General features: G+C 39.1%; 1 protein-coding gene across 6 annotated transcripts in view; it reads right to left on the bottom strand.

Moving 5' to 3' along the window:
- The window catches only part of LAMA3 (laminin subunit alpha 3), a 106,234-nt gene that overhangs the window by 4,552 nt on the left and 78,280 nt on the right, over positions 1-23,402 (bottom strand). For all 6 annotated transcript variants that reach the window (XM_064705977.1, XM_064705978.1, XM_064705979.1 and 3 more), the window contains 24 exons: positions 21,359-21,409; positions 20,833-20,984; positions 20,176-20,286; positions 19,954-20,065; positions 19,189-19,356; positions 17,868-18,064; positions 16,962-17,078; positions 16,306-16,457; positions 14,863-15,004; positions 14,176-14,275; positions 13,714-13,830; positions 13,451-13,630; positions 11,531-11,673; positions 10,314-10,487; positions 9,038-9,189; positions 8,781-8,943; positions 8,162-8,295; positions 7,528-7,675; positions 6,575-6,694; positions 5,540-5,664; positions 5,063-5,183; positions 3,786-3,926; positions 2,965-3,095; positions 1,994-2,128 (listed from right to left, as the gene is read on the bottom strand). In XM_064705977.1, coding sequence (XP_064562047.1) covers positions 1,994-2,128; positions 2,965-3,095; positions 3,786-3,926; positions 5,063-5,183; positions 5,540-5,664; positions 6,575-6,694; positions 7,528-7,675; positions 8,162-8,295; positions 8,781-8,943; positions 9,038-9,189; positions 10,314-10,487; positions 11,531-11,673; positions 13,451-13,630; positions 13,714-13,830; positions 14,176-14,275; positions 14,863-15,004; positions 16,306-16,457; positions 16,962-17,078; positions 17,868-18,064; positions 19,189-19,356; positions 19,954-20,065; positions 20,176-20,286; positions 20,833-20,984; positions 21,359-21,409 — 3,286 coding nt within the window. The remainder of the gene's footprint in view (positions 1-1,993; positions 2,129-2,964; positions 3,096-3,785; positions 3,927-5,062; positions 5,184-5,539; positions 5,665-6,574; positions 6,695-7,527; positions 7,676-8,161; positions 8,296-8,780; positions 8,944-9,037; positions 9,190-10,313; positions 10,488-11,530; positions 11,674-13,450; positions 13,631-13,713; positions 13,831-14,175; positions 14,276-14,862; positions 15,005-16,305; positions 16,458-16,961; positions 17,079-17,867; positions 18,065-19,188; positions 19,357-19,953; positions 20,066-20,175; positions 20,287-20,832; positions 20,985-21,358; positions 21,410-23,402) is intronic.

The raw sequence follows: 23,402 nt of genomic DNA, 5'->3' as shown, positions 1-23,402 counted from the left end.
TTTATTTTTCAACGAAAAATGTACATTCAATGCTGTAAATCATATTTTCCCTGGCTCTGCTCATTTATTTTTGGCTATAGAAAAACTCTGATTTCTGGTCTCATCTTTTCTAAACAAAATAATTTCTGCTAAAAGCAATTTAAAAACCACAAACATATGTGGTCCTTGAAAACAGAGGAAAAAATGACAGCAGCCTTGATTAAGATTTCTGAATCTATAACGACTATAAAACTTTGATTGGTAATTATACATAAACAGTTTCAAATCAAGAAAATATAACATCATCAGGTTCTGCTTCACTCTCTCCTTAAATAAGATGTTCTGATGAGTTTTGTCAAGGGACAAAGCCTGTCACAATTTCACATGTAACTCTAGTATTAACCAAATTATCACGAAGACGTTCAAAGCTAATTTACCCTGTGTATAAGGAATATTATAAAAGCAATACTATGATTTTCTAAGTTTTACAAAGCATCTCTAATCAGTAAATTACAAAATCTTTACAGCTACAAAGAAGCTACAAAGCTCCTTGCTTGTGGTTTTCTATGAGAAGAGTGGTAGAAGAGTCCACTTTCTACAGAAGAGTGGACCTGAACTTCTTGAATGCTGGTCATTCTCCATTCACTCCACCAGACCAGCTACAGTATTTATTCTTCATCTGTTTTGGCACAAAAACTTTCCCACTTTGTTTTCTGATGGGAAATTTAATATATAGCTTACTTCTGATGCCTTTTCCTGGTCTTAAAAAAACTAAGAGCCAGACAAGGTTAAGGGATTAGGGGTTTTACCTTGGTATTTTAATAAGGATCCTTATGGTGCAGCACTTCACCAACGTGGAACGACAATGCACACACATGATAAAATCACAGATACAATTCACAGACCTTACAAATTGGGATATCTAACAAGGATACCCCAATGGGAGGCTTGGTGAATAGTGTGATATTCCCCCATCCAAGGAACTCCCCCTGGATGGGCAGAATCTTAGTTGACAGGATATGTTCTAGAGGGGGCCTTGGTTCCTCAGGACAGTGTAGGGCTTTCCAGCCTCCTACTATGAGGCCTTTAGGATGTTTGGTCTCCTGGCTTAACAGACTACCAGGGCTATGCTGAGTTATCAGAATTAAGGAATTACAAGTATGCATGCTAGAAGTACTGAGGATACATAAAAGGTATATAAAAGGGGAAAAATCATCTTGACATCACTTGATTGCCTCGTGGTGCTTTAAATGAAACCATAATTTGAGCAGCCTGGTCTTGTGGAAGGTGTCCCTGCCCATTGCAGAGGGCTAAAACTAGAGGATCTTTAAAGGTGCCTTCCAGCCCTTCTCATTCTGTGGTGGTATGACAATTGAATCAAAATACACTATTTTTGAAAACTCTACACATGTAGAAATACTCATCAAAACTTAGCTAACACAAAGCCCCACTGGGATATGAGTTATGGCTCATGGAATGCTTGTCTTCTAGAAATACATTAATGGGTATTTTTTTCTCCTAAATTTTGGCTGTAAGGTGTCTCTAATAATCAGACAAACACGTGAAAAGAAGAGACAGCCTAAATAAGGCAGATGATTTCTACACATATGGTCTCACTTGTTTGTGTAACTGTTTTGATTCTGTCAGTAGCTTTGCTCCTTTCACCACCTGGCTCCCTGGGGAGCTATAACAAGACAATTTAGCAAATCTTTTTGGATACCTTATTGGGACATATCCAATTCACTCTGCAGAGTTCATTCTTTGGCTAAAAGACTGCTAAACAGGTATGACTGAAACTAAAATTCCTTCACATCTGAACAGCAGATTTAATTATAACTGGATCCCATGTATAATATACCTGAATGAAAGAGTATTTGAGGGCAGCAATGTTATGCATTCATGAAGGCTTCACACATGTAGAAGAAAAGCATTTTAACAAAATGTAATTTTAATATAATTTAAGAAGAAGAACAGGCCACAATACATGAAAAGTAATTTTTTCTAGGCCAAATACCTTTCAATGAAGATGTTTGAGATGCAACCTTCAAAATTATTTCCACCAAATTTTATAGGTCTGTTTGATTCCTGTGAGTTTGATGACCTGGGAGAGTCAACTGCTTTTGACTCATCATCAACCATCAGATGTACTCTGAAAAAAGTGAAAGAAAATAAGCATGATATATAAAGAAATAATTAGGAAACGAAATTTTATATATATATATATAAAAGAACAATTTGACAGATGTGTTTCCTTGTTACATTGTGATTATGCTAGAGCTCCATTAGCTTAGTTCTGGGACTTTTTCAGTATGTGCTTATTGACTCCTGTGAAATTGCTCTGCTTTCCATATTAGATAATGAGGAAGAGTTGAAGTTTATACTTCAGTCCTACAGTGAAATCCTGGTGTAACGGAAATTCATGAAAAATCTCTCATTGTCAACTATGGAACAGGATTTAAGTCATTGTGTCAAAATGAAACAGACAGTATTAAGTTACAATAACCCAAAGTTATAGCAAACCATTCCAAACTTTCCACTTCAACAAACACTTATGTAATTTCACGCATTACACAGCAATCACTATGATTTAGGAGCTTTTCAGTAAATTGTCTCTTCTAATATCTAATATCTGCATAACAGATCATTATTGAAAAATCAGACACAGCATTTGCTTCTTCCCTGGTCCTTTACAGGGGACACACATGAAGGTTATGGGAAAGAGAAGAGCCCCAAAGACTCCAAAGCTCCAGTTAGACAAGCATTCAAAACTCATATAACCTATAAAGGAAATAATAGTAGGGTACAGCTGAAACATCACAGGTACCAGTGTCCATATTCATAGAACAGAAATCTCCTTTCCCTTCATTATTTAGGTATCCTCTGCTAGAAGCATTTTAAGCTGTTTATCCAAAGAATTAGTCTCCCAAAATTTGAATTTCTTTTCTTCAACCACTACATAATATCTAGATGAAGAACTGGACTCACCTGTTGCCTATTTTCATTACTGTCACATAATGCACTGAGCCATCTTCATACTTCTTTTCCAGTTTAATTTCCTTATCTCGTATCTTTGCAGTTACAGAGCCAGGACTCAGAAAGATGGAAAGAACATCAGGCTACAAAAGAACCCCACAAAATTATCAGCTAAATAAATGCAAAAGCCTTTAGTTCTTGCTACTGCCATTAATACAGCTCTCAGTGGGTGCCAGTAGAAAACTCATTTTCTTACACTAGACCTGCATTTCTCAGTCATCTAGTACCAGATGTGTACCAAGTTCTGCATGATGAGCATAGCTTCCATTTCAAAATACCTCTGCACTCTGAATAGCAAGCATTTATTTAAAATACTTGTTTATTTTTACAAAAAGCAGAGGAGCCAGTTATCCAGAATGGGTTCTACTTAAACCTCCCTGCTTTTTGAGGGATCATAGTCAGAACCAATCCCTCTCCTCTGCCTATTTGGACATGGAAACATTTCTGTGTGGGCAGAGTGCCATTTTTCCTTGAGAAAATTTATAGCAAATTAAGCAACAATTTTCTTGCTGGGATGTTGGTGTCAGGTGTGTGAGCAACTCTGCAGAAGGCTCTAGTTCAAAGCTCTGTTACTCATCAAACTGCTTGCTAGCCATGTGAAGAAATTGCCAGAATGCATTTCTCTGACCTATGACATGAACAATGCCACACTCAAAAAAGGCATTTCTTACCTTAAAATACAGGAATTTACACATGAGACTTATGACCCAAACTGAAATGACTGATTCAGAGATAAAACCCATCACATATGCTAAGTTGAATGTGTTTCATACCCGTAGATTGTAATTTAAGAGTGTTCCAGTAGAAGCTGTTGTCTGAAAGCCAAAGCCAACTTGGAAATCCTCCGGAAATGGGAAATTTGCTGCACTCAGGCTCAGTGTTCCATCCTTGGAGAAAGCTGCAGATCTGACAAGCTGAGAGAAAATAATGATTGCAGTGATTTTTCCTTTTAATTAGAAGAAATGCCAATATGAGACAACAGCTGCCCCACTCAACATAATTGTGATCAGCTCCAGTCAAAACCAAGTACAAGGCAAACCTCAAAAACCATTATTTCAGTACAGAACAGACTGTCAGAGTTGGCTTCACCAGCATTAACTATGGTCTGAGAAGCTCTCTAAAAAGAGAGAGGAGGCTTGCTGAGAATAATGAGCTGCTCATCTCTGGCTATGGTGGCTTTGAAAGTCTGCACGTTTGAGGACACAAAACTGAGTAGCTGGAGGAATAGTTCACACCTATGAAGCTGTGCAGATGAGCTACATAATTGAAACTGTGTGAGTCACTGGACACTTTTTAATACATGAAAAGTTTTGCAGATACAGAGAATGAAGATTAGATCCTCTGCAAAGATGGTCTGTGAAGAAATCACTCTGTGAAAGATTTAGATGCCACAAGTAAAAGAAAATAAGCACAAACTTTCCGTGCAATACTGTAGTAAAAAGGGCAAATGAGATCATGCACCATGTAAGCAGCAGGAAGTAGAAACAGAAAGATAGTTTTAATCTCTCCATGCAGCACTAGTTAAGCCAGCACCAAAATGTCATGTTGTCCTATTTTAAAAAGAACATGGCAAAACTCAAGGCTGCACAGAAAATAATTACAAAACAATCAGATGAGTGGAGCCTTAGAATGTGAGAATTTGATGGAAGAGTCTGTTAAGGTCTTTCAAGAAAAAAAGGCTGAGAGGTCATTTAATTAGGAAGCGTAAACACCATGGCAGGAGGAAAGATGCAGAGTAGATGTGAAAGACAAGTATTCCAGCCTAATCAATAACAGCAACTGGAAGTCAACAAGCTTACATGGTAAATATGAATACTTAATTGTAAACAGTATTAAATAAGAGGGTGGACTATGTGCTGTAAGAAGCTATCACAATAGGGCTGGTGTCTCTTTTATTTCTACATCTTCACACCCAATCCAGGTTCTTTCACTGCCATCACATATTAACCAAATATAATTTTTGATCTTAGCAAAACATAATGGTCCAGGATTTATAGACAAACCAGTCTGTGAACTCCAGCAGAAGTTTTTGAGGAGATTTATTAGTTACCTTCCAGTCATCTGAACATTTCTTGCTGACACCAAAAGTCTTATCAAAAACAACAGACGCAGTGCTTGGGTTTTTCACATTCTTCATGCAGCCCCGGAATGGAGGTGTGGATATATTAAAGCTGGTTTCAGAGAGGAGAAGGAAAAAGAGTTCAGTAGCCTGGCATTTCAAAGCACACACCACTATAGTAACCTAGAAATGCTGACAATATAAGAAATAGGAAAAGAGAACAAGAGTAAACTTTCTTGTGTATACATTCTCATGCTAATCAAGTCCAATCTTTAGGAGGAACTACAACGAAGATCTCACCAAAAATTAGCCAAAATTCACAGATTATGATCATGCATTATACACTTTGTTTTTCATCTATCACATTAGATAGTCTATACAGAGCATGAAAGATATTGTGTAAGGAAAGAGTTTATATAGAGTTTCCCTACAAAGCCTGTATATTACAGTTCTTTTATAGTTACTCACCGTTCCCGTAGAAGAGATGGAACTCCACCTAGGTAGTACTCAGTGAAATTGAAGACTTGTATGTTGGCTCTAATACCAGGACTGACATACACAACTTTGTTTCTTCGGTCAAACACCAAATTAATCTGAAATACACAAATAATGAGACCCACTTCACTTGGCAGAAACAAAAATCATTTACCTGATTAAAAGTGCCCCCACAGAGCAGGACACAGTGATGTTTTTTTCCTCCCTCTTTTTTACTAGCAACTTAAATCAAGGATAACTGCAGTAGTTCAAAGGTACTTTGCAAGCTTTGGGCATTTAGCTAAAGCAAGGAAAATGTTCAACTCTCCAATACAAGGTGAGGTTTTATTTTCGTTTGAAAGACTGCCCTAAAAACACACCTCCCCTAAGATTCAGATACTGTCTTGTCTTTATAGCTCAAGATTCAGAAGCTGCTGCCTGAAACAAAAGTTAAGTCAGCCAGCTGGCCCAAGGTAACTTAACCCAGTAAAGCATACAGATTCCTTGCAGCAGACCCTTCTTCAGTTTACACTATTTAGTTGGAAATATATTAATGGGAAAGGGGAACTAATCAACAAGGAAATCAAAGGTTTTTAACGATGTCTTTATGATTTCACTCTGGTAGTGCTACAAAAGAGCTGGACTGAAGCTAAGGAGACAAGCAACAACAAAGACTGCAAAACAGTAATCTCTAAAAATATCAGCCCACCCTGAAGAAATAAACCCTTAGGTGGTGAAAACACTAATCTAAGTATAAAACTAATGCAAACAATTGCATTGCACGCAACTATCTTTATGTAAAGCATTGCTCTGAAAATTTTTCCTTTGGTGGTTTCACTGTTAAAACTTAACTATTCACATTAAAGTAGGTCAAGAGAAAGATTCATTTTCACATATCCAAACTAGTGTCCAGTGACTTGATTTCCTCACACAAAAGGAAAACTCCACAACTAAACTTTACAACGGGACAGTTTCAGTTAAAGTGTATTTTTACAAATAACGATCCCTTGATTCTTTAAAATTACATACTTGTTGATACGTTCCATCATTTACAGCTTTTCTGGCTTCTACTTCTTCTGGAGTTTCAGAGTTAAGTTTGTATCTAAGAACTGTATGACCATTTCTAATGAGCACACTGATGAACTGATCCTGCAATAAATAAAAAAACCACCAACACAGTTAAACAGCCATTATTTCAGATATATATTTCACTGCCATATTAATAATTTTAACGAGGTTATCTAGTTGCTTCTAGAAAGCTTTTTGGGGAAAGGATAACACAAAGCCTAAAACTTGTACTAATCAATCATAATTACTTTAAACCATTATAAACAGATCTGCTATCAGCTCCAAATCTCTGAAGGACTTTGTGTCATTTCAGATGTCTACTGACTTTTTACAGCATTGAAAAATTATCCAGAATATGTCCCGGTGATTGCAAATACACCTACAAGATTATTAGATAAGTAGCAGCACTGTGGTTTTGAGCATCTTTACAGGTGTAAGTCATCATGTCACTTCTATATTCCTTCTTACTGTTTCCACACACATCTACATTTGGGAAGAGTGCACTTCCAGTTTTGAAGGATTTCAATATGCCAACGTTGGTTTGATCCATATTACATTCCTCCCTTCCTGCCCCCGGTTCTGAATTCTCTGCATGACCTACTGGAGGAGCTTCTTGGAATGATTTTTTACTCAGCCTTGACAAAGTGAGTATTTGGCAACCATGGTAGAATCATTGAATACCTCAAGCTGGAAGGGACCCATAAGTCCAACTCCCTGTTTCTTGCACAGCTACCTAAGACTAAACCATTTGACATTAAACATACAGCAATATTTACTAATTTCCCACACAGATGAAAATAACACTTTTAGGACATTTCCTTACAGTTATTACTATATCTAACATGTTCTTTAATAAGCATGATTTTTAAGATGTTCTTGCACTACAGAACAGACAGAAGCATTCCACACATTACCCCATTTGCTGCAAAGAACACGATGCCTTCATCTGCAGTCGTCTCAATTGTCTGCTCGTACCGAACTCGTTCGGCAACTCTTTCTCCTGCTGTGACACTGGCATAACCAGTGCCCTCAAAATAGCTTTGGTCAGTCTCCTCTTTATACCTGTAATAATTCAGTGTCAGAGGTGTGAATGTATGTCAGCACAAATTTCTACCACTTGGACTTACTGCCATTATAATTTTAAAAAAGCTTAAGTTAAAGAATTTGGTATAGGGCCAAATTCTGATCTAGCCCAAGTAGAGAGAAAACCTTCCACTGGATTCTATCAGATTCACAAATGGTCTTTAGAGAGGAAATCATTAATGACTGTATTTTTTTAACTTAATGTAATACTTACTTTAAAAAGCAAATGAACACCTTAGTCTACAAATTGGGTCTGGATTTTATAACACTTAAATTTAAACAGATTGAGATTGCCATAGATGTGAACCATGTCATTACTGAGGATTTTTTCTAAGAAATGTAATAATGACCAAGAGTTAGAAAAAAGGCACCAATTTAGCGGTTATTCTTCTGGATGTGAAAGACAAGAATTCATAATGATAAAATCACTGTGTTTCACTGTGAAACACTTCTGTGATATCATACCTTCTGCAGGGTTGGACTTCAGTGGTGTTGAGATTAAAAGTCCTCTTGAAGTTGTAAAGGCTGATAATACGCTCATTTAGGCTGTTTAACTCAATGCAGCCTTCATAGTGAGGATAGTCAAGATTATCTGGAGGCTGCAAAACAGTGCCATTAAAACCACTTCATCAACATCAGCTAACAAAATTTTACATTGCTATCTAACTGCTAAGACTTACTGCAAATATTAAGACACATAACATGACATTCTAAATATGTAAAAAAAGATACTACATGCTAGTATAGAATATCCAAATTATCTGATACAACCTTGGGTGTACTGCAGCACAATTTAAAGTAGAGTCACATGGACATGGACTGGGAGCAGTATTTAGCAGGGCTGGACAGGTTTCATGCTTTCCTTGGCAATGAAGTATCATCATGCTCCCTTCTTTGAGCTCTAGTATAGTACAAGCCAGGCAGATTCTGTAGGAAGTAGCATCTCCTTGCATCTCATCTACTCCTACTGACATAGGTAAACTTTTACACATGCTTTTGAATGACTGCTAGGTCCCATCTTTACTTGTAGGAACAATGGAATGATTAACACAAAATCTCTTTGAAACACTAAGAAACTCTGTACCCTAAAATCTGGTGGGTATCCTCCAACATAAAAGACAACACTGCTGGGATCAAGATTGAGGAGCAGGTCACTGTCTCCACTGCTTGCACTCCTAGGGCTTTCGTAATCTGGAGAAATTGATGTTGCTGCTTTGATGTACTTCAGCTTTGCATACTGGTAAATCCTAAAACCAAAACAGGCAGAATATCACATCACACTGATAAAAGACGTTATTAGCAGGTTTTCAAGATGATTTTTGTACACTGTGGGTCTTATACCTTTCAAATGTAACTTGATCCATAACTGCTTCCTCAGTGCTGCTTTGAGTCACCAGTGACTGCACTCTCACTTCTCCATCACCACCTCCCAGGTTATAGACACAAGTAAGGTAACCATCTTTCACAGCCATACCAATGTAGTCCTTGGAAGCCTAAAAATAGCAAGTAAATAATAATTAATAAATGATTAATCATAAATAAGGTAAAATACAGCAGCACTTCTTCAGAGACATCATCATGCTGTGCATGAGTCATAAGAAATCCACCCACCTAATGATGAGAATTAAGTTTATCAGTTTTGAGAAGAAAAAATTGTAATCCTATATGTTACACTAATTCAATGAATATATTTACAAATTAACTGAAAAGTCATGTGTGACTTTTTGCTTTTGTAACAACAGTATCTAAAATATTTTTCTCACTTGTAACATCTCCCAGCTAAAGCTATGAAAACATGACACCTTCACTAAGAATAAGACTCAACACCTGTGACATAAAAAAGGCGTTCAGAACAACACTCAGGGAAGGACAATGGTTCCTGCTGAGGTGACTGGGAGCATTTTCCCCAGAAAGTCACATTTTTGTTCAAGAGGCTGTATTTCAGAAGTAACCATTAAAATGCTTGCAACAGATATCCTGGCTAGTTATTCAGAGGATAAAAAGATGAAATCTAGTGCAGAACAAATACTTGTGAACAGTTTTCTGTGTAAGCACAAGGCTTACTACAGATACAGCTGCTGTCAAGTAACAGGACTAGAAATCACATGCAGGAATTTTTTTAGATGTTTGATGGTGATTGAGCAAACCTGAATGCACAAGCAGGTCTGCCTTATTCTGCATATTCAGAAGACAAAAAATTAAGAGCTGAGGGGTTTGAATTTTAAAACTGGAATGATCACTTTTTTTATCCAAAAGAGGAACTCAGTGACTTATACAGTGAAAAGAGGCAAAGCTCTGAGGCAGGAGTTGGGCTGAGTTTGTGCTGACTGCTGCAGAAACTGACAGCTCTGACAAGAATGTGTGATGGTATCCATGATGGAGAAGTAACTTCCAAAGGAGCAAAAGAGCAAAGCATCAAAGGACAAGGCTCAGCCACTTGTTAGTTACTTTGCTAGGGAAGGAATGAAAATAACACTTCTACCATAACTTAAATGCCATTTTAAAGAAATAGGCCAAGAGTAGCTACAAACTTCAATCAGAACAGATCACTTCCCATCCTTTTCTCAAAGCATGATATCTGGTCTTAAAATCAGATTAAATATCAAAATATACCTACATTTTTATTACCCAGGTACAGGACAAACCTATTTGCCCTCTGCTGGGTGTCTGATCTTTTCTTAGGTCTTTGGATGAACAAGGAAAGTGAGGTATAGCCCTTCAGATCTTCAAGGTTGCTTGGAGGTCGAACCTCTACTCCAGAGCTGCCATTGAACCTCATAGGAATAGCAACCTGTTAAGAAAACCAAAGTTGAGTATGTTACAATTGGCTGCTGCTACCACTCCTGTTTCACTGGTGAGTTTAATTGCAAAGTAACCCATTACACATCCTAGTCATGTTTCAACAATTAATTACCACAGATTTGGACTCTGATCCTACCATACAAAATAATTAGGAAGCAGAGTGGATAATGCAGTAGTCTGTATTATCAATACTTAACACAGCACTTTTTTGTTCCAGACATCAATTAATCAACCCTTACTGTGCCTCTGTCAAGTAACTGTTACCTTCAATACACAGACAGGGAAGGATGTGCCCTGCAGCTCTGAAGAGCACGTCTATGAATTATTCAGATGTCTACAAACACATCCTGGTGCTTCACTTAGCTGGACTTGACTGTCTGTTGGGAATTACAATGCACCTCTGATATCATAAAGACACATCCTATTCCAGCTAAATACACCATGATCACTGATTCCTCTTATTCACTGTAGCTCTAGGCTATTTGTGATGATCTCAGGGATGGTTCTCAGTACCTGAGACCACACCACCACTTCAGCAACTACAGCAGTTCCTTAAACGAGAAAGGGCAGTCTAATAAAGTGCCAGTAGCCAATTTCTAACATTTTGGAGCAGCTGGAGTAACAGGACTGCACAACTTCTTTGGCAGCATCAGCTTTCAGTTGACCACGCATGGGTGGAGAGCCCTGTCTCTAAGCAGCAGAGCCAACTCTGTCCCTGCTGCCAAAGCCACCACAATGTACCTTGCAAGGCAAAAGGCTGCTGTACAAATAAGTATTACAGAGATGCCCTGGGGAAAAAAAAACTAATGGGAGAAAGATGTAGCAGGATGCTACTGCATCCTGTGATTTTTATGTATGAATTATTATGTTTCTCATCACCAGTTACTTCCGTTGCTGGGTAGCGCTGTTGAATTAAACTTATGTCTGGTCTTTCACACATATTGGAATAAAATTATTTAGAAAGAGGAATGAAAGTAGTGTTGTGTACCCAAACCATTGAGGTCAAGCATGATTGCAATGCTCAGGACAGACCTTATTTGCAGCATCTCTTGCCTGCTGAATCAGCTCTCTTATACGATTTATGTTCTCAGAGATGTTGCTGATTGGCATCAGCTGTTGGTTGATACTCTTGATCTTGCTGAACAGATCTGGAAGCTGGTTTGTCAAATTTTTTACTGCAATGAAAGAAAGCAAATAGTTGATAGTAAAAAGGAGGAGGAAAACAAGATGCAAAAATATGGAATCACTACACAATTATCAGAAAAAGCAGTGGACAGAGTAACGACAAAACAGTTTTGACTGGTCCTACAATATTAGGAAGCTCTCACTAAAAGCAGCAGTTTATACAGAGGTTATTGTACTCCTGAAATTTTTGGCCAAAGGTATTTGCAGAAGCAGCCAGAATCAGCACTTCCAAAAATGTTTTAGGTAAAGGTCCAGAAAAAATTATTGAATAGAACAGTGATGTGGTTGCTGACATCATTACCCAGTGGCTGTGGATGCTAGGGGAGAATGAGAATAAAGGAGAACAGATAGGACTCGGGCTCATAGCATCTCCTACTGCCAGAGTGAATAATGGGGTAGGCAGACTGCTGGCCTGACTGAGTAGGGCATGAATTACATTCTTATGTCAAGGTTGCTAATCAGCACAGTTTAGTAGTGTCTTACACTATCTGGCCAGGTTTATTTTACAGAAAAGAAAATATTATGAGTATTTCAACTTTCACTATAATAGGAAACAATTTCTCATCTCCAACCCAATGATGCAGAAGGCAAATAAAATGAAATCCAGACCTTTTGTTTTTCTAAATATGACTTATAAACTAGTTTTAGTTTTATGACTTATAAACTAGTAACTGCAGGGATGACTTACAATCCTGTAATACCATGCAGGACTAGCTCTTGTATTTATATTATTTAAAATGTTTTATTCTTACTTGATTTTATCAGATAAAGCTGCTGAAAAGATGTCAAATGAAGTTGTTTGGGCATGTGATTGTCCCTTATTTTGTATTCAGCACTGGCTCTGTGCAATCCTTTTCACTAATTTCAGTTAACGGACAGGTAGCCTAAGGTAATAGTCTAGGCCCCTTCTCTAGCCAATGCAGCAGAAAATCACATAATAACAGAGTAGCTGAGGTTGGAAGAAACCTCTGGAGGTCAGTGTCCAACCTCTGTGTTCAAGCAGGGCCACCTAGGTCCAGTAGCCCAGAAATTGTCTCGGCAGGCTTCTGAATATTCCTGAGGATGAGACTACACAACCTCTCTGGACAACTGTGCCAGTACTCAGTCATCCTCAGAGTAAAAGCACTGTTTTGTCACGTTCAGAGGGAATCTCCTGTGTTTAAACCTTTTACCCCAGGGGCACATTGCAGGCTCATCTTCAACTTCATGCCACCAGGACCCTGAGGTCTTTTCCTACAAAGCTTTTTTCCAGCTTGGCCACCTGCTCAGCCTATAATGGTACATGGGTTTATTTCTCCTCAGGTCCAGGACTTCTCCTTGCTGGAAGAGGTTCAAGAGGTTCCTGGCAGTTTATTTCCACAGCCTGTTGAGGTTTGTCTGGATGGCAGCATGACCCTCTGGTCTATCCGCCACTCCTTCCAGTTCAGTGTCAGGAGCAAACGTGCTGAGGCACACTCTGCCTCACCATCCAGATCATTAATAAAGATGTTGAACTGGATCACACCCAGTGTTGACCCCTGAGGCCCCCCATTAGCCACTGGCCTCCAAATCTTTAGAGACCAGTCATGGCACTAGCTTTCAACACACAGCACAGAACGGCCTGAGTCACTTTCTGCTGTGCCTGTCCCTTTCTACTGGCCAGAAAAGAAGTTCAGAACACCAGCTTAGGGTACGTGCCTAACATTTGAGTGATTAAAGCTCCTGCTTCAAACTGGCCATGTTCACCCTTACAGTGATTTGGCAGGTCCCTCACAGCACCTGCAATACCTGAATTGTTTGCCTCCATCAGTGCTTTATTGAAGCTGGCACTCTGTGTGCTTCCATAGTTACTCTTAATTCTTTCCACTTCTGCTTCAATTGGGACCAGTTCACCCAACACACTGTTGGTGACAGAGTTGGCATCTTCTGCCATGCTCCTTGCACTGGTGATGATGCTGTCAATGTCATCTGAAACAGACAGAAATGAACATGCAAATTCTTACAGTAACAGATAAAAGGGGCAGGCCAGAAGTGATCCATAAGTAACAAACCTCTGTTTATCCCATCGAGATTGTTTTGAGCAGTGACAAGATCAACTTTCAGTGTATTTGTCTTTCCATCAGCAACATCAAGTCTTTGTTTTAGGTCTTCCAGGTTAGGACCAATAGCTGCAAAACAGAAATATCAATTTTCTGTTAGACAGATGGTGTTGCAGCACTTGTATATACTCTTACACAGCTCATGCTGCCACTGAGCATTGAGTCCACTGCAAAACAAGCACAAGGCAAAGAATTTGCTGGACAGGAGGACTGCAAAGGTGTATAGCATAGCAGAAGCCAGAAATCTACTTTCTTGCCCTTTTGCCATGGGAAATAACTATGACAAAAAGTCCCACTGTAATGGAACTTGCATTTTTTCACTGAACAAGGGCTTTGCTGAGATGTGAATTTGTGGTTCAAGTAAAGTTTCTCTTGCTGTGTCAATATTTCTAGTACCACCTTCTTTCTTAGTACCTTGCAATGTCCTTTTAGTCTCCTGTGCTTGATCCATGAGTGCACTGCTCTCAGTTTTTAACCTTGCAGCTTTTCCTGATAGGTCTTCTCTCTTCACAGTCTGACAACAGAAGCATGGTACTGTAAGATAACTTGATAATTGCATTAAAATTTAAAGAGTAAAAGAGAGAGCCCAATCCAATTTAAAGAACTCACTGAGATCTCATCTGAAGAACATAACCTTTAGCAACAACTACCCAGGTTAATTCAAGCATGCTACAACCTTGGTCTTTAGCAATCTTCAGACAGATTTTAAGGCATTAGGAGGAAATTACCAGCATACAGCTTTTGGATGTTATATCTCTGCTGAAAAGCTTGTGGGTATTAGTACTACAGAGTAAAAGAATGCCTGAAATCACCTGCAGTGATCACCAGGCTTGCCTTGTAAGATCTCTTTATTTTGCACTGAAAGCAACAGTTAGTACTCATATGGGCAGTCCCATCAGAAAGGCAGTAATTGGCCTGGTTAGTGCTGAGCCAAGACTAATTAATCAACATGCAGAACAGCAACTCATACAAAAGGTCACAGAAAAATAAAGCATGCCAAGACACACAGGTGCTTGATTTTGGGGCCTCTGAGATAGTTAAAGAAAATAGACCCCTGGCTGTAACAAGTTTACTGTGATTTGGCCACTTACTGATACTTACCGATAAAGCTGAGTCAGCTGCTTTCCCAGCTTGGTTGGCTGCCTCCTCTGCTGCCTTGATGGCACCAATAATATTGTCATAGGCACTAGAAGCTTCCACAGCACAGCCTACCAACTCGTCCTTCCTGGCACTGTTCTTTATCCTGTGGGAAACAGGGTGAAAAATGCAGCCTTCTCCCAAGGCTGTGAGATGGATTCCAATCAGATCTGAACTCGGTATTTTCTAAGTAACACCAACACAGAAAATTATTTTCAATTAGATCTGTGACTTCATTTTACAAAAAATGTCAAATTTGGAGATAGATCAACATGGAAAGACTCTTCAGAAGACAAGATAAGTTCAGGCATATGGAAAAGCACAGCTGTGAGACTCCAAAGCAGCCTTCAAATGATTAAGATGGAGAGAATTCACCAAAGCATATGGGCAATAGTAAGGCACCTCAATACCAGCCCTCCAAATATCATTCAGTTAAGAGGAATTCAGAGAACTGTAGATGTCAGAACATTGAGCAAGACCTTCTGTGTTTTCCCCAAGAGCCAGAACAGCAGCTCTGGAATCAGAAACAACACACAAAATCTCTTCTACCTACTCCCTGTGAACTATACAACTGTCTAGTACTAGCTGCCTTGTATTTGTGAGAACAGTGCCTTCTTAACTGAAAAAAAAAATCACACTGAAAACTAACAAAAATAGTAATGAAAATGTGTTTTTTTACCCAAGAATTTTCCAGCTGTTAGGTAATTGGAATTTAACTTTCTGAGACTTTGCAGTTGGTGCAATGACAAAATGCAAACAATTTGTACAGAGAAAAGTAAACCAGGACTTAACCTTTTTCATTTTGTTCTGATGGATCACAGAAGGCCTCCAAAACCCCTCTCATAATTCCAGTGCAAAGTACAAATAATGGAGAGACACATTTGATTCCTATCAAGTTTATAATATTTTTGCCTTTCTAGGAGATTCCTTGAAGGATGAGAAAACCAATGGAGGTCTTTTCCTCCATAGTGCTGAGCAGGCATGTCTGAAGACTTCCAAGACAGCTATTTACTCAATTTGCCTCAATTCTTTGATACCATATAAACATCCCTGAGTATGAGTACCTGAAATAACTCTACAAAAAATATGCTAAACATCTTCCCACTCTGTACTTGAGGATTTTCTCTTGCTAGTAAGATGTTAATGAAGTGTTAGTACAGTAGTACTGTACTAAAACAGTATTACGTGAGTTCACACTTCTAGGGGAAAACAACCAGGAAAAAAACAGGAAGATGTGGTTTTTGGAGAAAAAGAAAACTTCTGTACATCATGAAAAAGCAGAAAGAGACCAACTGAATTTCCCTCTAATTTTGCAAACAGTCATAAAAGCAAGTGAAATTACAGATCATTACAACCACTTTTTTTGTTCTCTACAAGAATTACTCATTTACAGGAATGGCAACATACTCTTCCAGTTGTTTTGCCAAATCTTGCAAAGATTTGGCATGTTCCTCGGCCCTCACCACCAGTGGTTCTTTGCTTGCTGATGAGAGATTTGCCACTTTTTCATTCATGTCCTTCCTTGCTCCATCCAGCTGAGCAGCCAGGCTTTCATATTCCTGTTTTTTAAAAGATAGGATTTTATTTGTATTTGTACACGTTTCATTTTGTTCATGTATACTTTAGTGGTACAGATACCTTGCACCTGAGGAGACCAAAGGGAAAAACATTCCCTTCCAACTTATTCTGCATGTTACTGGAGTCATTACATTATGCTTCCAGACCCATTACGTAAAAGCTGAGTCAGAGCAAAGACCCTTCTAGCCTAGGATCTTGCCCCTCTGACAGTGGCTAAAAGCAATTAACCAGAAAGAAAGACAAGAATAACACAATTGCTTATGGCACTTCTCACAGATGTTCTCCCAAATTCTGATATCTGCAGCTCAGTGTCTTCCTCAGACACATCACAGCCCTCAACAAGCTTCTCTTACAGAAACCTGTGCAGGCAGGCAGACTCCTTATGCATCCAGCATGGGCTGTGGGATCCTTCCTTTCTTGACTGGCTCAGATAAGCCTCATCTCCAAGAAGATATTGGGGTTTTTTACCTTCTCTTAAACTTTACCTCTTTGCTCTCCTGCAATAATCCAAGTACACTCTTAGCTTGTGTCAGGGAAGACCGGGCTGAGTTCAGAATATCCAGGACACCATTCTGTTGCACATTTGTCTCCTCAATCTGTTTCTGAGGAAAAATGAGAAGTTGAACAACATGTGATTGAGTTATGAAAAGGGGCAGGAAAAGCCGTATCTTGAAACCGAAATTAAAAAAACCAAACCAAAACAACAAACCCAAACCTGATCTAGCTGGCAGTAGGATTTACCAAGGATTTACATGAGTGTGCTAAATTCATGTACCCTCATGAGTTTAGCACACTCATCTTTTCTTCAGATGAGTGTGCTAAACCAGTGATATATTTCAACAAGGCCACAATTAAGAGAATAGTACAAGAAATAAGTGCAGCATGCACTTATTTCTTGTAGTATTTTACCAGCTGTAAAATTTAAATACTGCTCAGTAATAACAGCTGTTCCTTGTCCTGATGAGACCTCAGAAGCTGTTATGTGGAACACTAATCCCAAATAATTTAACAGTATTGCACCCATTTTTGCTCCCATCTTTCATGGCTGTTAAAGCTAAACACTTTGAAGAACTTACTATGAAAAATACATCAGCATCAAGAATTTGGTCTAGAAAAGGAAACAAAAGCACTAGTGGCAGCTGGAAAGAAGTGCTGGGCAGAGACTGTCCTTCCCTGCTCTCATCAGGGCCATGTTCTGGTCACACAAAGAGACCATAAGCAGCAGAACACACATTTACACCTGTCCACACACCCATTAGAACATGGAAAGAGATCCTGAAGAAAGTCTATAAAGAATTAGTGCTGCTTGGCTTTGTAAGGTCAAAAGCAGCAACAAAAACCACTTCTTATCTTCTGAGGTTTAATTTTTTTCTCCTGATGCCCAACATTACCTTAATGTCTTCTAACAGAACTGTGTTGTCTCTGTTTAAGCCTTCAGCCTGCTTGACTTGAGCTGTCGCATCGTTCAGAGCTTCACGAAGGTCAGTGATTTTGGATTCATATTCATTCAGTGCATCCCTCACAACTTTAATAAGCCCACGATTCTCTTGGTGGTGCTTCTGTAGTTCATTCTTAATACGTGCCAGTACTGCAGTATCAGGACCAGGACCAGAAAGAAATGTTTTGTTCAGAGAAGAAAGGGAACAGAACCAACTTTGTTAAAAATGCCTTGGCATTTGGGATTATAAAGCTATACTTGTGTGAACTGAGCATCTTCTGCAATGCTAATTTCAGTGCTACTCTAGCAAAAATACTATTCAGCATCTCGCGGGATCAAATCTGCTCACTAGTTTGCTGCTGCAGACACAGAACACAGATAAATGTTCTCTTAAGTAAGGAAAATACTAATTTTCTTTTTTATATGAAAATAACATCATTTCATCAACAATTTCATCTACAATGTAAACATCTACAACTGCACTAGTTATCAAAGCCTCCTCTGTAATCAATGGAGAGACAGATATGAGCACATTTAATTTCAGAGAATTTAGGAACACAAAAGATGTCAAATTAATCACACTCTTTAGCACACCCATTACACTGCTGACAAAATAGGATACAGAAGAGTCACTCAGAGGTAGGTATCCATGCTCAAGGTTGATGGAAATTAACTGTCACTCATATGGGTGACATTCACATTCCACATTCCTCCACTATGCTCCTTGGAGATAAGCCTGCAACTTTTCTTGATGTCTTCATTGTCTGGAACCAAGTTTCTGAATGTCCCAGTCAAACAGTTGCAGAGAACATGACAGGGAGTACAACTAGTGCAACTAGAACTCTTGAACTTCTTTGTCCTTGTATGACCTGGCCCTTAGACTACTCTAGCAGCTTCTGAAAATTTGTTGTTAAATTACACATGCATTTCCTCTAAAATAACTCTGTGTACCACTGCCTATCTCTTACAATACACGGAAGTATTGCATAGGTGTGTTAGGATTCGCTACCTCTTTATTTTACTGACATTGATCTAGCTACAAAAGAAGGATCTACTGGGTTTCTTCCCCAGCTCAACCCATTTTCTTCCATAACACACAAAAAATGCCCTTAAATCCCCTCCAGAACGACCACTTTCCTGTTGACTAACAACAGCTTCAAATCTCAGGGATACGCTGCAAAAAGCCGCTCCCTCTACTACAACCCAATCAATAATTCTTCAGATTTAAGACTGATCTTTCCAGAAAGTCAGAAGCTGAGAGAAGCAGCACTCACAGCGCTGAGCTTCCGTCCTCTCCTTCTCTGCCTCCGCCTGAAGCTGGCCGAAGTTGCGGCTCCGCATCTCGGCCATCATGCGCTGGGCTTCGGCCAGCTCCTCAGAGGCATCTCCCAGGGGCAGGTTGTTCCCTCCTGCGTTTGTGCCAGCTACCTGTTCCAGGAGCACTGAAAAAAAGCACGGACAAAGTTAAAAACAGGATGTGCTTAAGCCTATTCAAAATTCCCAAATGACAGGGCCAACATCTTCTCTGAGATGGATCTGTTTCGTTAATGAATTCAGGAATAGGCATGTCTTATTTTTTCCTTAATGAAATGGATCCATTTTCCATTAATTCTATTAAGATTAAAAGTATCCCATGACCCACAATCAGAGAAAGCAAGATGGCATTGGCCTTGAAATTCGTCCCAAACAACCAAGTTCACAGCAATAATTTTAAGTTTCTAACTTTAAAGAGCCCATGGTAACAACCCAAAACAAAGTTAGACTTGAAGTACTCTTCAAGCCTAGGATAGTCAAATTTGTTGCTTGAAATGTCTCTGTAGTGAAGCTTCTCTGTCCCTTTTCCCTTCACAGGGAAGGTAGGGTCCTAAACTAACCTTATATATTAGAGCTCTAACAGGACGAGTGAATATTACAGCTGTGACAAAATTCTGATTTACAAAGTTGTTTTCTAAGAAAACTTCTTATGTGGAATTAAGAATATTGTAAATAAGCTGAAAAGATGCTATAAAACAAAACATGAGTTAGAAATTATTTTTTACCTTGTATATTGTTGACCACTACTTGTATTTGTGAAACCAAATCCTTTCCTTTCTGATGAGTTTGGCCAAAATTGTCAAATAATCTCTCAGCTTCTTTGTAGTTCATTTCAGCCTAGCAAGGAAAAAACTTATTAGCTTAAAAGTATCTGGATACAGCATGCTAACACATAGTCAGGAGATGTACTTTTAAATTGATTTAAATTGATTAAAAAGGTAAGTCACCTTTTCCTGGAGAGCATTTACATCACGATTTAGTTTAACGTATTCTGTCTCCAACTCATCTACCTTAGAACCTTGATTATGAACAACAGAACGATAATTGTTCAATAAGACCTGAAAAGAAAGGAAAAAATTAATCCAATAAGTCACCCACTGCACACTAGACAAAAAGCAAAAATGTCACTGGATTAAATCTTTACCCAAGGTAAATAAAAGCAGAATTACTGATATGTAAAATGAACAATTCCTTCCCAAAACCTGAGGGTTTTATCTGGGAGTACAGCAACTGCTATTCCAACCAAAGAACCTTTTTTTAAAATGAATTTTGATGATGGCAAGTGGAATGTTGGGGGTTTTTGCTAATGCAGAGACATGAAGTTCTTGAAAAAGACATAGCTAGAGGGACACCTCAGAGGTATAACTTCCAAGGTGAGCAGGCCTCAGAAAAAGCAGAGATACTGATTCTGTTTCACAGCATGACATGGAAAACACAGCTACTTTCTGACAGGTGAAGAAGCCCAGTGCTGCCAGCACCTGGTACTTGGAATCCAGGGTTGATGTATGCCTTGTTGCAAGTGACAAAACTATGGCAAAGGTTCCTGGGTTCATTGCCTATCCATTTAATCTGAAACTCACTTTTCTGTGTTTCTGTGTGCCTACCTTTAAGTCCTTGATGCGTGTTTCCAGGTCTCTCATCTGCTCCAGAGTGTGGGTACTTGCATGGACATTTTGCAGCTGAGACTTGATGAGCTGAAGCTCGTCACCTATTGTGCTCAAATCCTTCAGCAGTGTAATCACACAGCTGTCACAAGCTGGAGGGAGCAGTGGAAATCAATACATATCCTTGATATTTTACACAGAGAACATTTCACTGAACACATTAGTAATGACGGAAAAGCTCTGAAGTTTGTCACCTGGTGTAGTCAGAAGAACAAAGGCAAAACAAAGCCTACAGCACTAAGGAAAGTGACTTTAGTCAAAAGTAAGGAGGAGATTCCATTTACACCTGACTAGATGTGCATCTCTTTAATCACTTTTCCAAGTACCTGGGTGAATATTTGCTTTTAAAACATTCATTACAGGATATCTCAGTCCTTTTAAAAATATGTCATCCTTAAAAGAGTCAGCAGTATGTATTCAGAGCCAGTTGAAAGTGATCCAGCTGCAGTTCTATTTTATCACTTACCGTCACAATCTTCATTGGGATCCACATCTTTTGGTTCATTATTGAAACATTCTGAAATCACAAGAAGGTCATTAGTAACCCAAGTCTCCTTACGGAAATACTACTGTATTTTTTCCCCTCACTTTTCATGTTTGGCAGCCATTAAAAGGTGATGCTGCCCTTTCATAAATCCATATCCACTGTGAATGAGCTGAAATGCTCAGAAGGCTTGAGCATGCTAGAACATTCAATTCCCACTAATGCCTTGATGAAAGCAACACCTTTTCCATCCCTCAAAGGAAACCTATTGTAACCCCACAATATATGCTACTTGGATAGGAGCAGGAGAACCTCTCAAATGTATTGCTAGAATTCGCCTAGAAAAACACCACCAGGATTGGAGATAAGATTATATTGTTAAAGCACTTTATCCAGGACATAGGTTCACACCCCTTTGTCTACTTCAGTATCCAGGTTCACACCACAGGTTCTGATTCCCCAAAGAATGTCTTACCCAGAAGGAGCTGGGAAATATTTATGGCTTTCCTTCATGCCTGCCACAGCTTGCAAGATTAAGGTATTAATCAAGCTTGAGAAAAATCCACAGCGTGTGTGCATGGATGGAGGCATTGTATGTAGGACAAGGCATGCAGCTTGGACCACAGATGAAGATCATATATAACAAACATTGGCCTCAGGCTTTCCAACAAGCCAGCACAGGTGATTTCCTGTCCAATGCACTCTTTTGTTTGGTTTTTACAAACCTTGTTATAAGAGGTACATGTCAAGTAACATCCTAGGATACTAACTTCTAGGATGCAGGAGAGGAACTGGCTCCTAAAAATGTCATCATATAGGATAGGAATCTCCCCATCTTGATGCCCAAGTTCCTTTTACAGGCTTGGTCCCACTGCCAAGCTGTCATCTCCTCTTGAAAATGAAAAGGGCCATGCATCTTGGTCAAAGCTTGAACCTGATAATCTTGAAAGTCTTTTTCCAACCTTAATGATTCTATGCCTTTTACTCTAAGGGAAAAGGATGCACTCAGTATAGGCTGCCACTGTCAAGAGTCATCAACAGCCTGCAGCTTGTGAGAGGATACAGTGATAAAATTGGACCTGAACTTTACCAGCAGCATGAAACAGCCTGGAACAAACCGCCTAGCTGTGCCATTTCCTTTGGCACTTGCACATTAAGTCATTGGGAAGTTAAATGAGGTTGGTAGTGATTACTGCTGCCAGAAGGAGACAAATCATAAAGAATGTGTTTTTAAGAGAATGAAGGAAATTCCTCCAAAATTCAGACATCCCTGCAGTTCTGCTGTTGTGTAGTTCAGCTAACAGCAAGCACATTTCAGCTGTCACCAAGAAGTATTAATTAAATAAAACTATCATTACAGCTTGTGCAACAACAACATCAGCCAAGAAATGGTGAAGCGCTGGCCAAGCGCCGAACATCATGCAAAGGGAACCTGCTAGAACATGCTGTGCCAATGATCACAGAGGGGTTTGTTCCTAATGCAGAGAAAGGGACTAATGCTGACCAGGAGGTGTAGTTGGAGGAAAACAAACTGGCTTGCTGAATATTGCCCTATGGATTAGTTGTCCTGGCAAACTGTTGCTTCAAAAAAGAAAGGAATGATAAAACATCAAACACTGCTTGGATTTGTTCCATACAAGGTATAATAGAGATGTATTACTTCAATGATTAAATATGAAATGAGAACAAGCTATTGAAAAATTGCACCAGCTGCCAACAGCAGTTCACATCACCTGCTGTTTCTGATTTCTGTGGCCAAGGACAGACAATTGGTTCCTTGCAGTTACTAGACTGCAGGATGAGCAGCAGTGCAGAGAAATTAGGAGTACAGAAATATTTGGAGTTATTAGTTGGAAACTTTGCTAACATATGAGGAAGAAAATCTGTCTACAGGGAAGGAAAAGTGAAATGTTACTGGTGAATGAAAATATGGGAGAATCAAGGACATTTCAGGAGCAATGGCCTCTGTATTTCTGAATATAAAGGAGTATCCTAAGGGACTGAGGTGAATCAAGGTAAAGACATT

This window comes from Zonotrichia leucophrys, chromosome 2 (assembly GCF_028769735.1).
Source record: "Zonotrichia leucophrys gambelii isolate GWCS_2022_RI chromosome 2, RI_Zleu_2.0, whole genome shotgun sequence".
Classification (NCBI taxonomy): domain Eukaryota; kingdom Metazoa; phylum Chordata; class Aves; order Passeriformes; family Passerellidae; genus Zonotrichia; species Zonotrichia leucophrys.
This window is presented reverse-complemented; position numbering and strand designations above follow the sequence as displayed.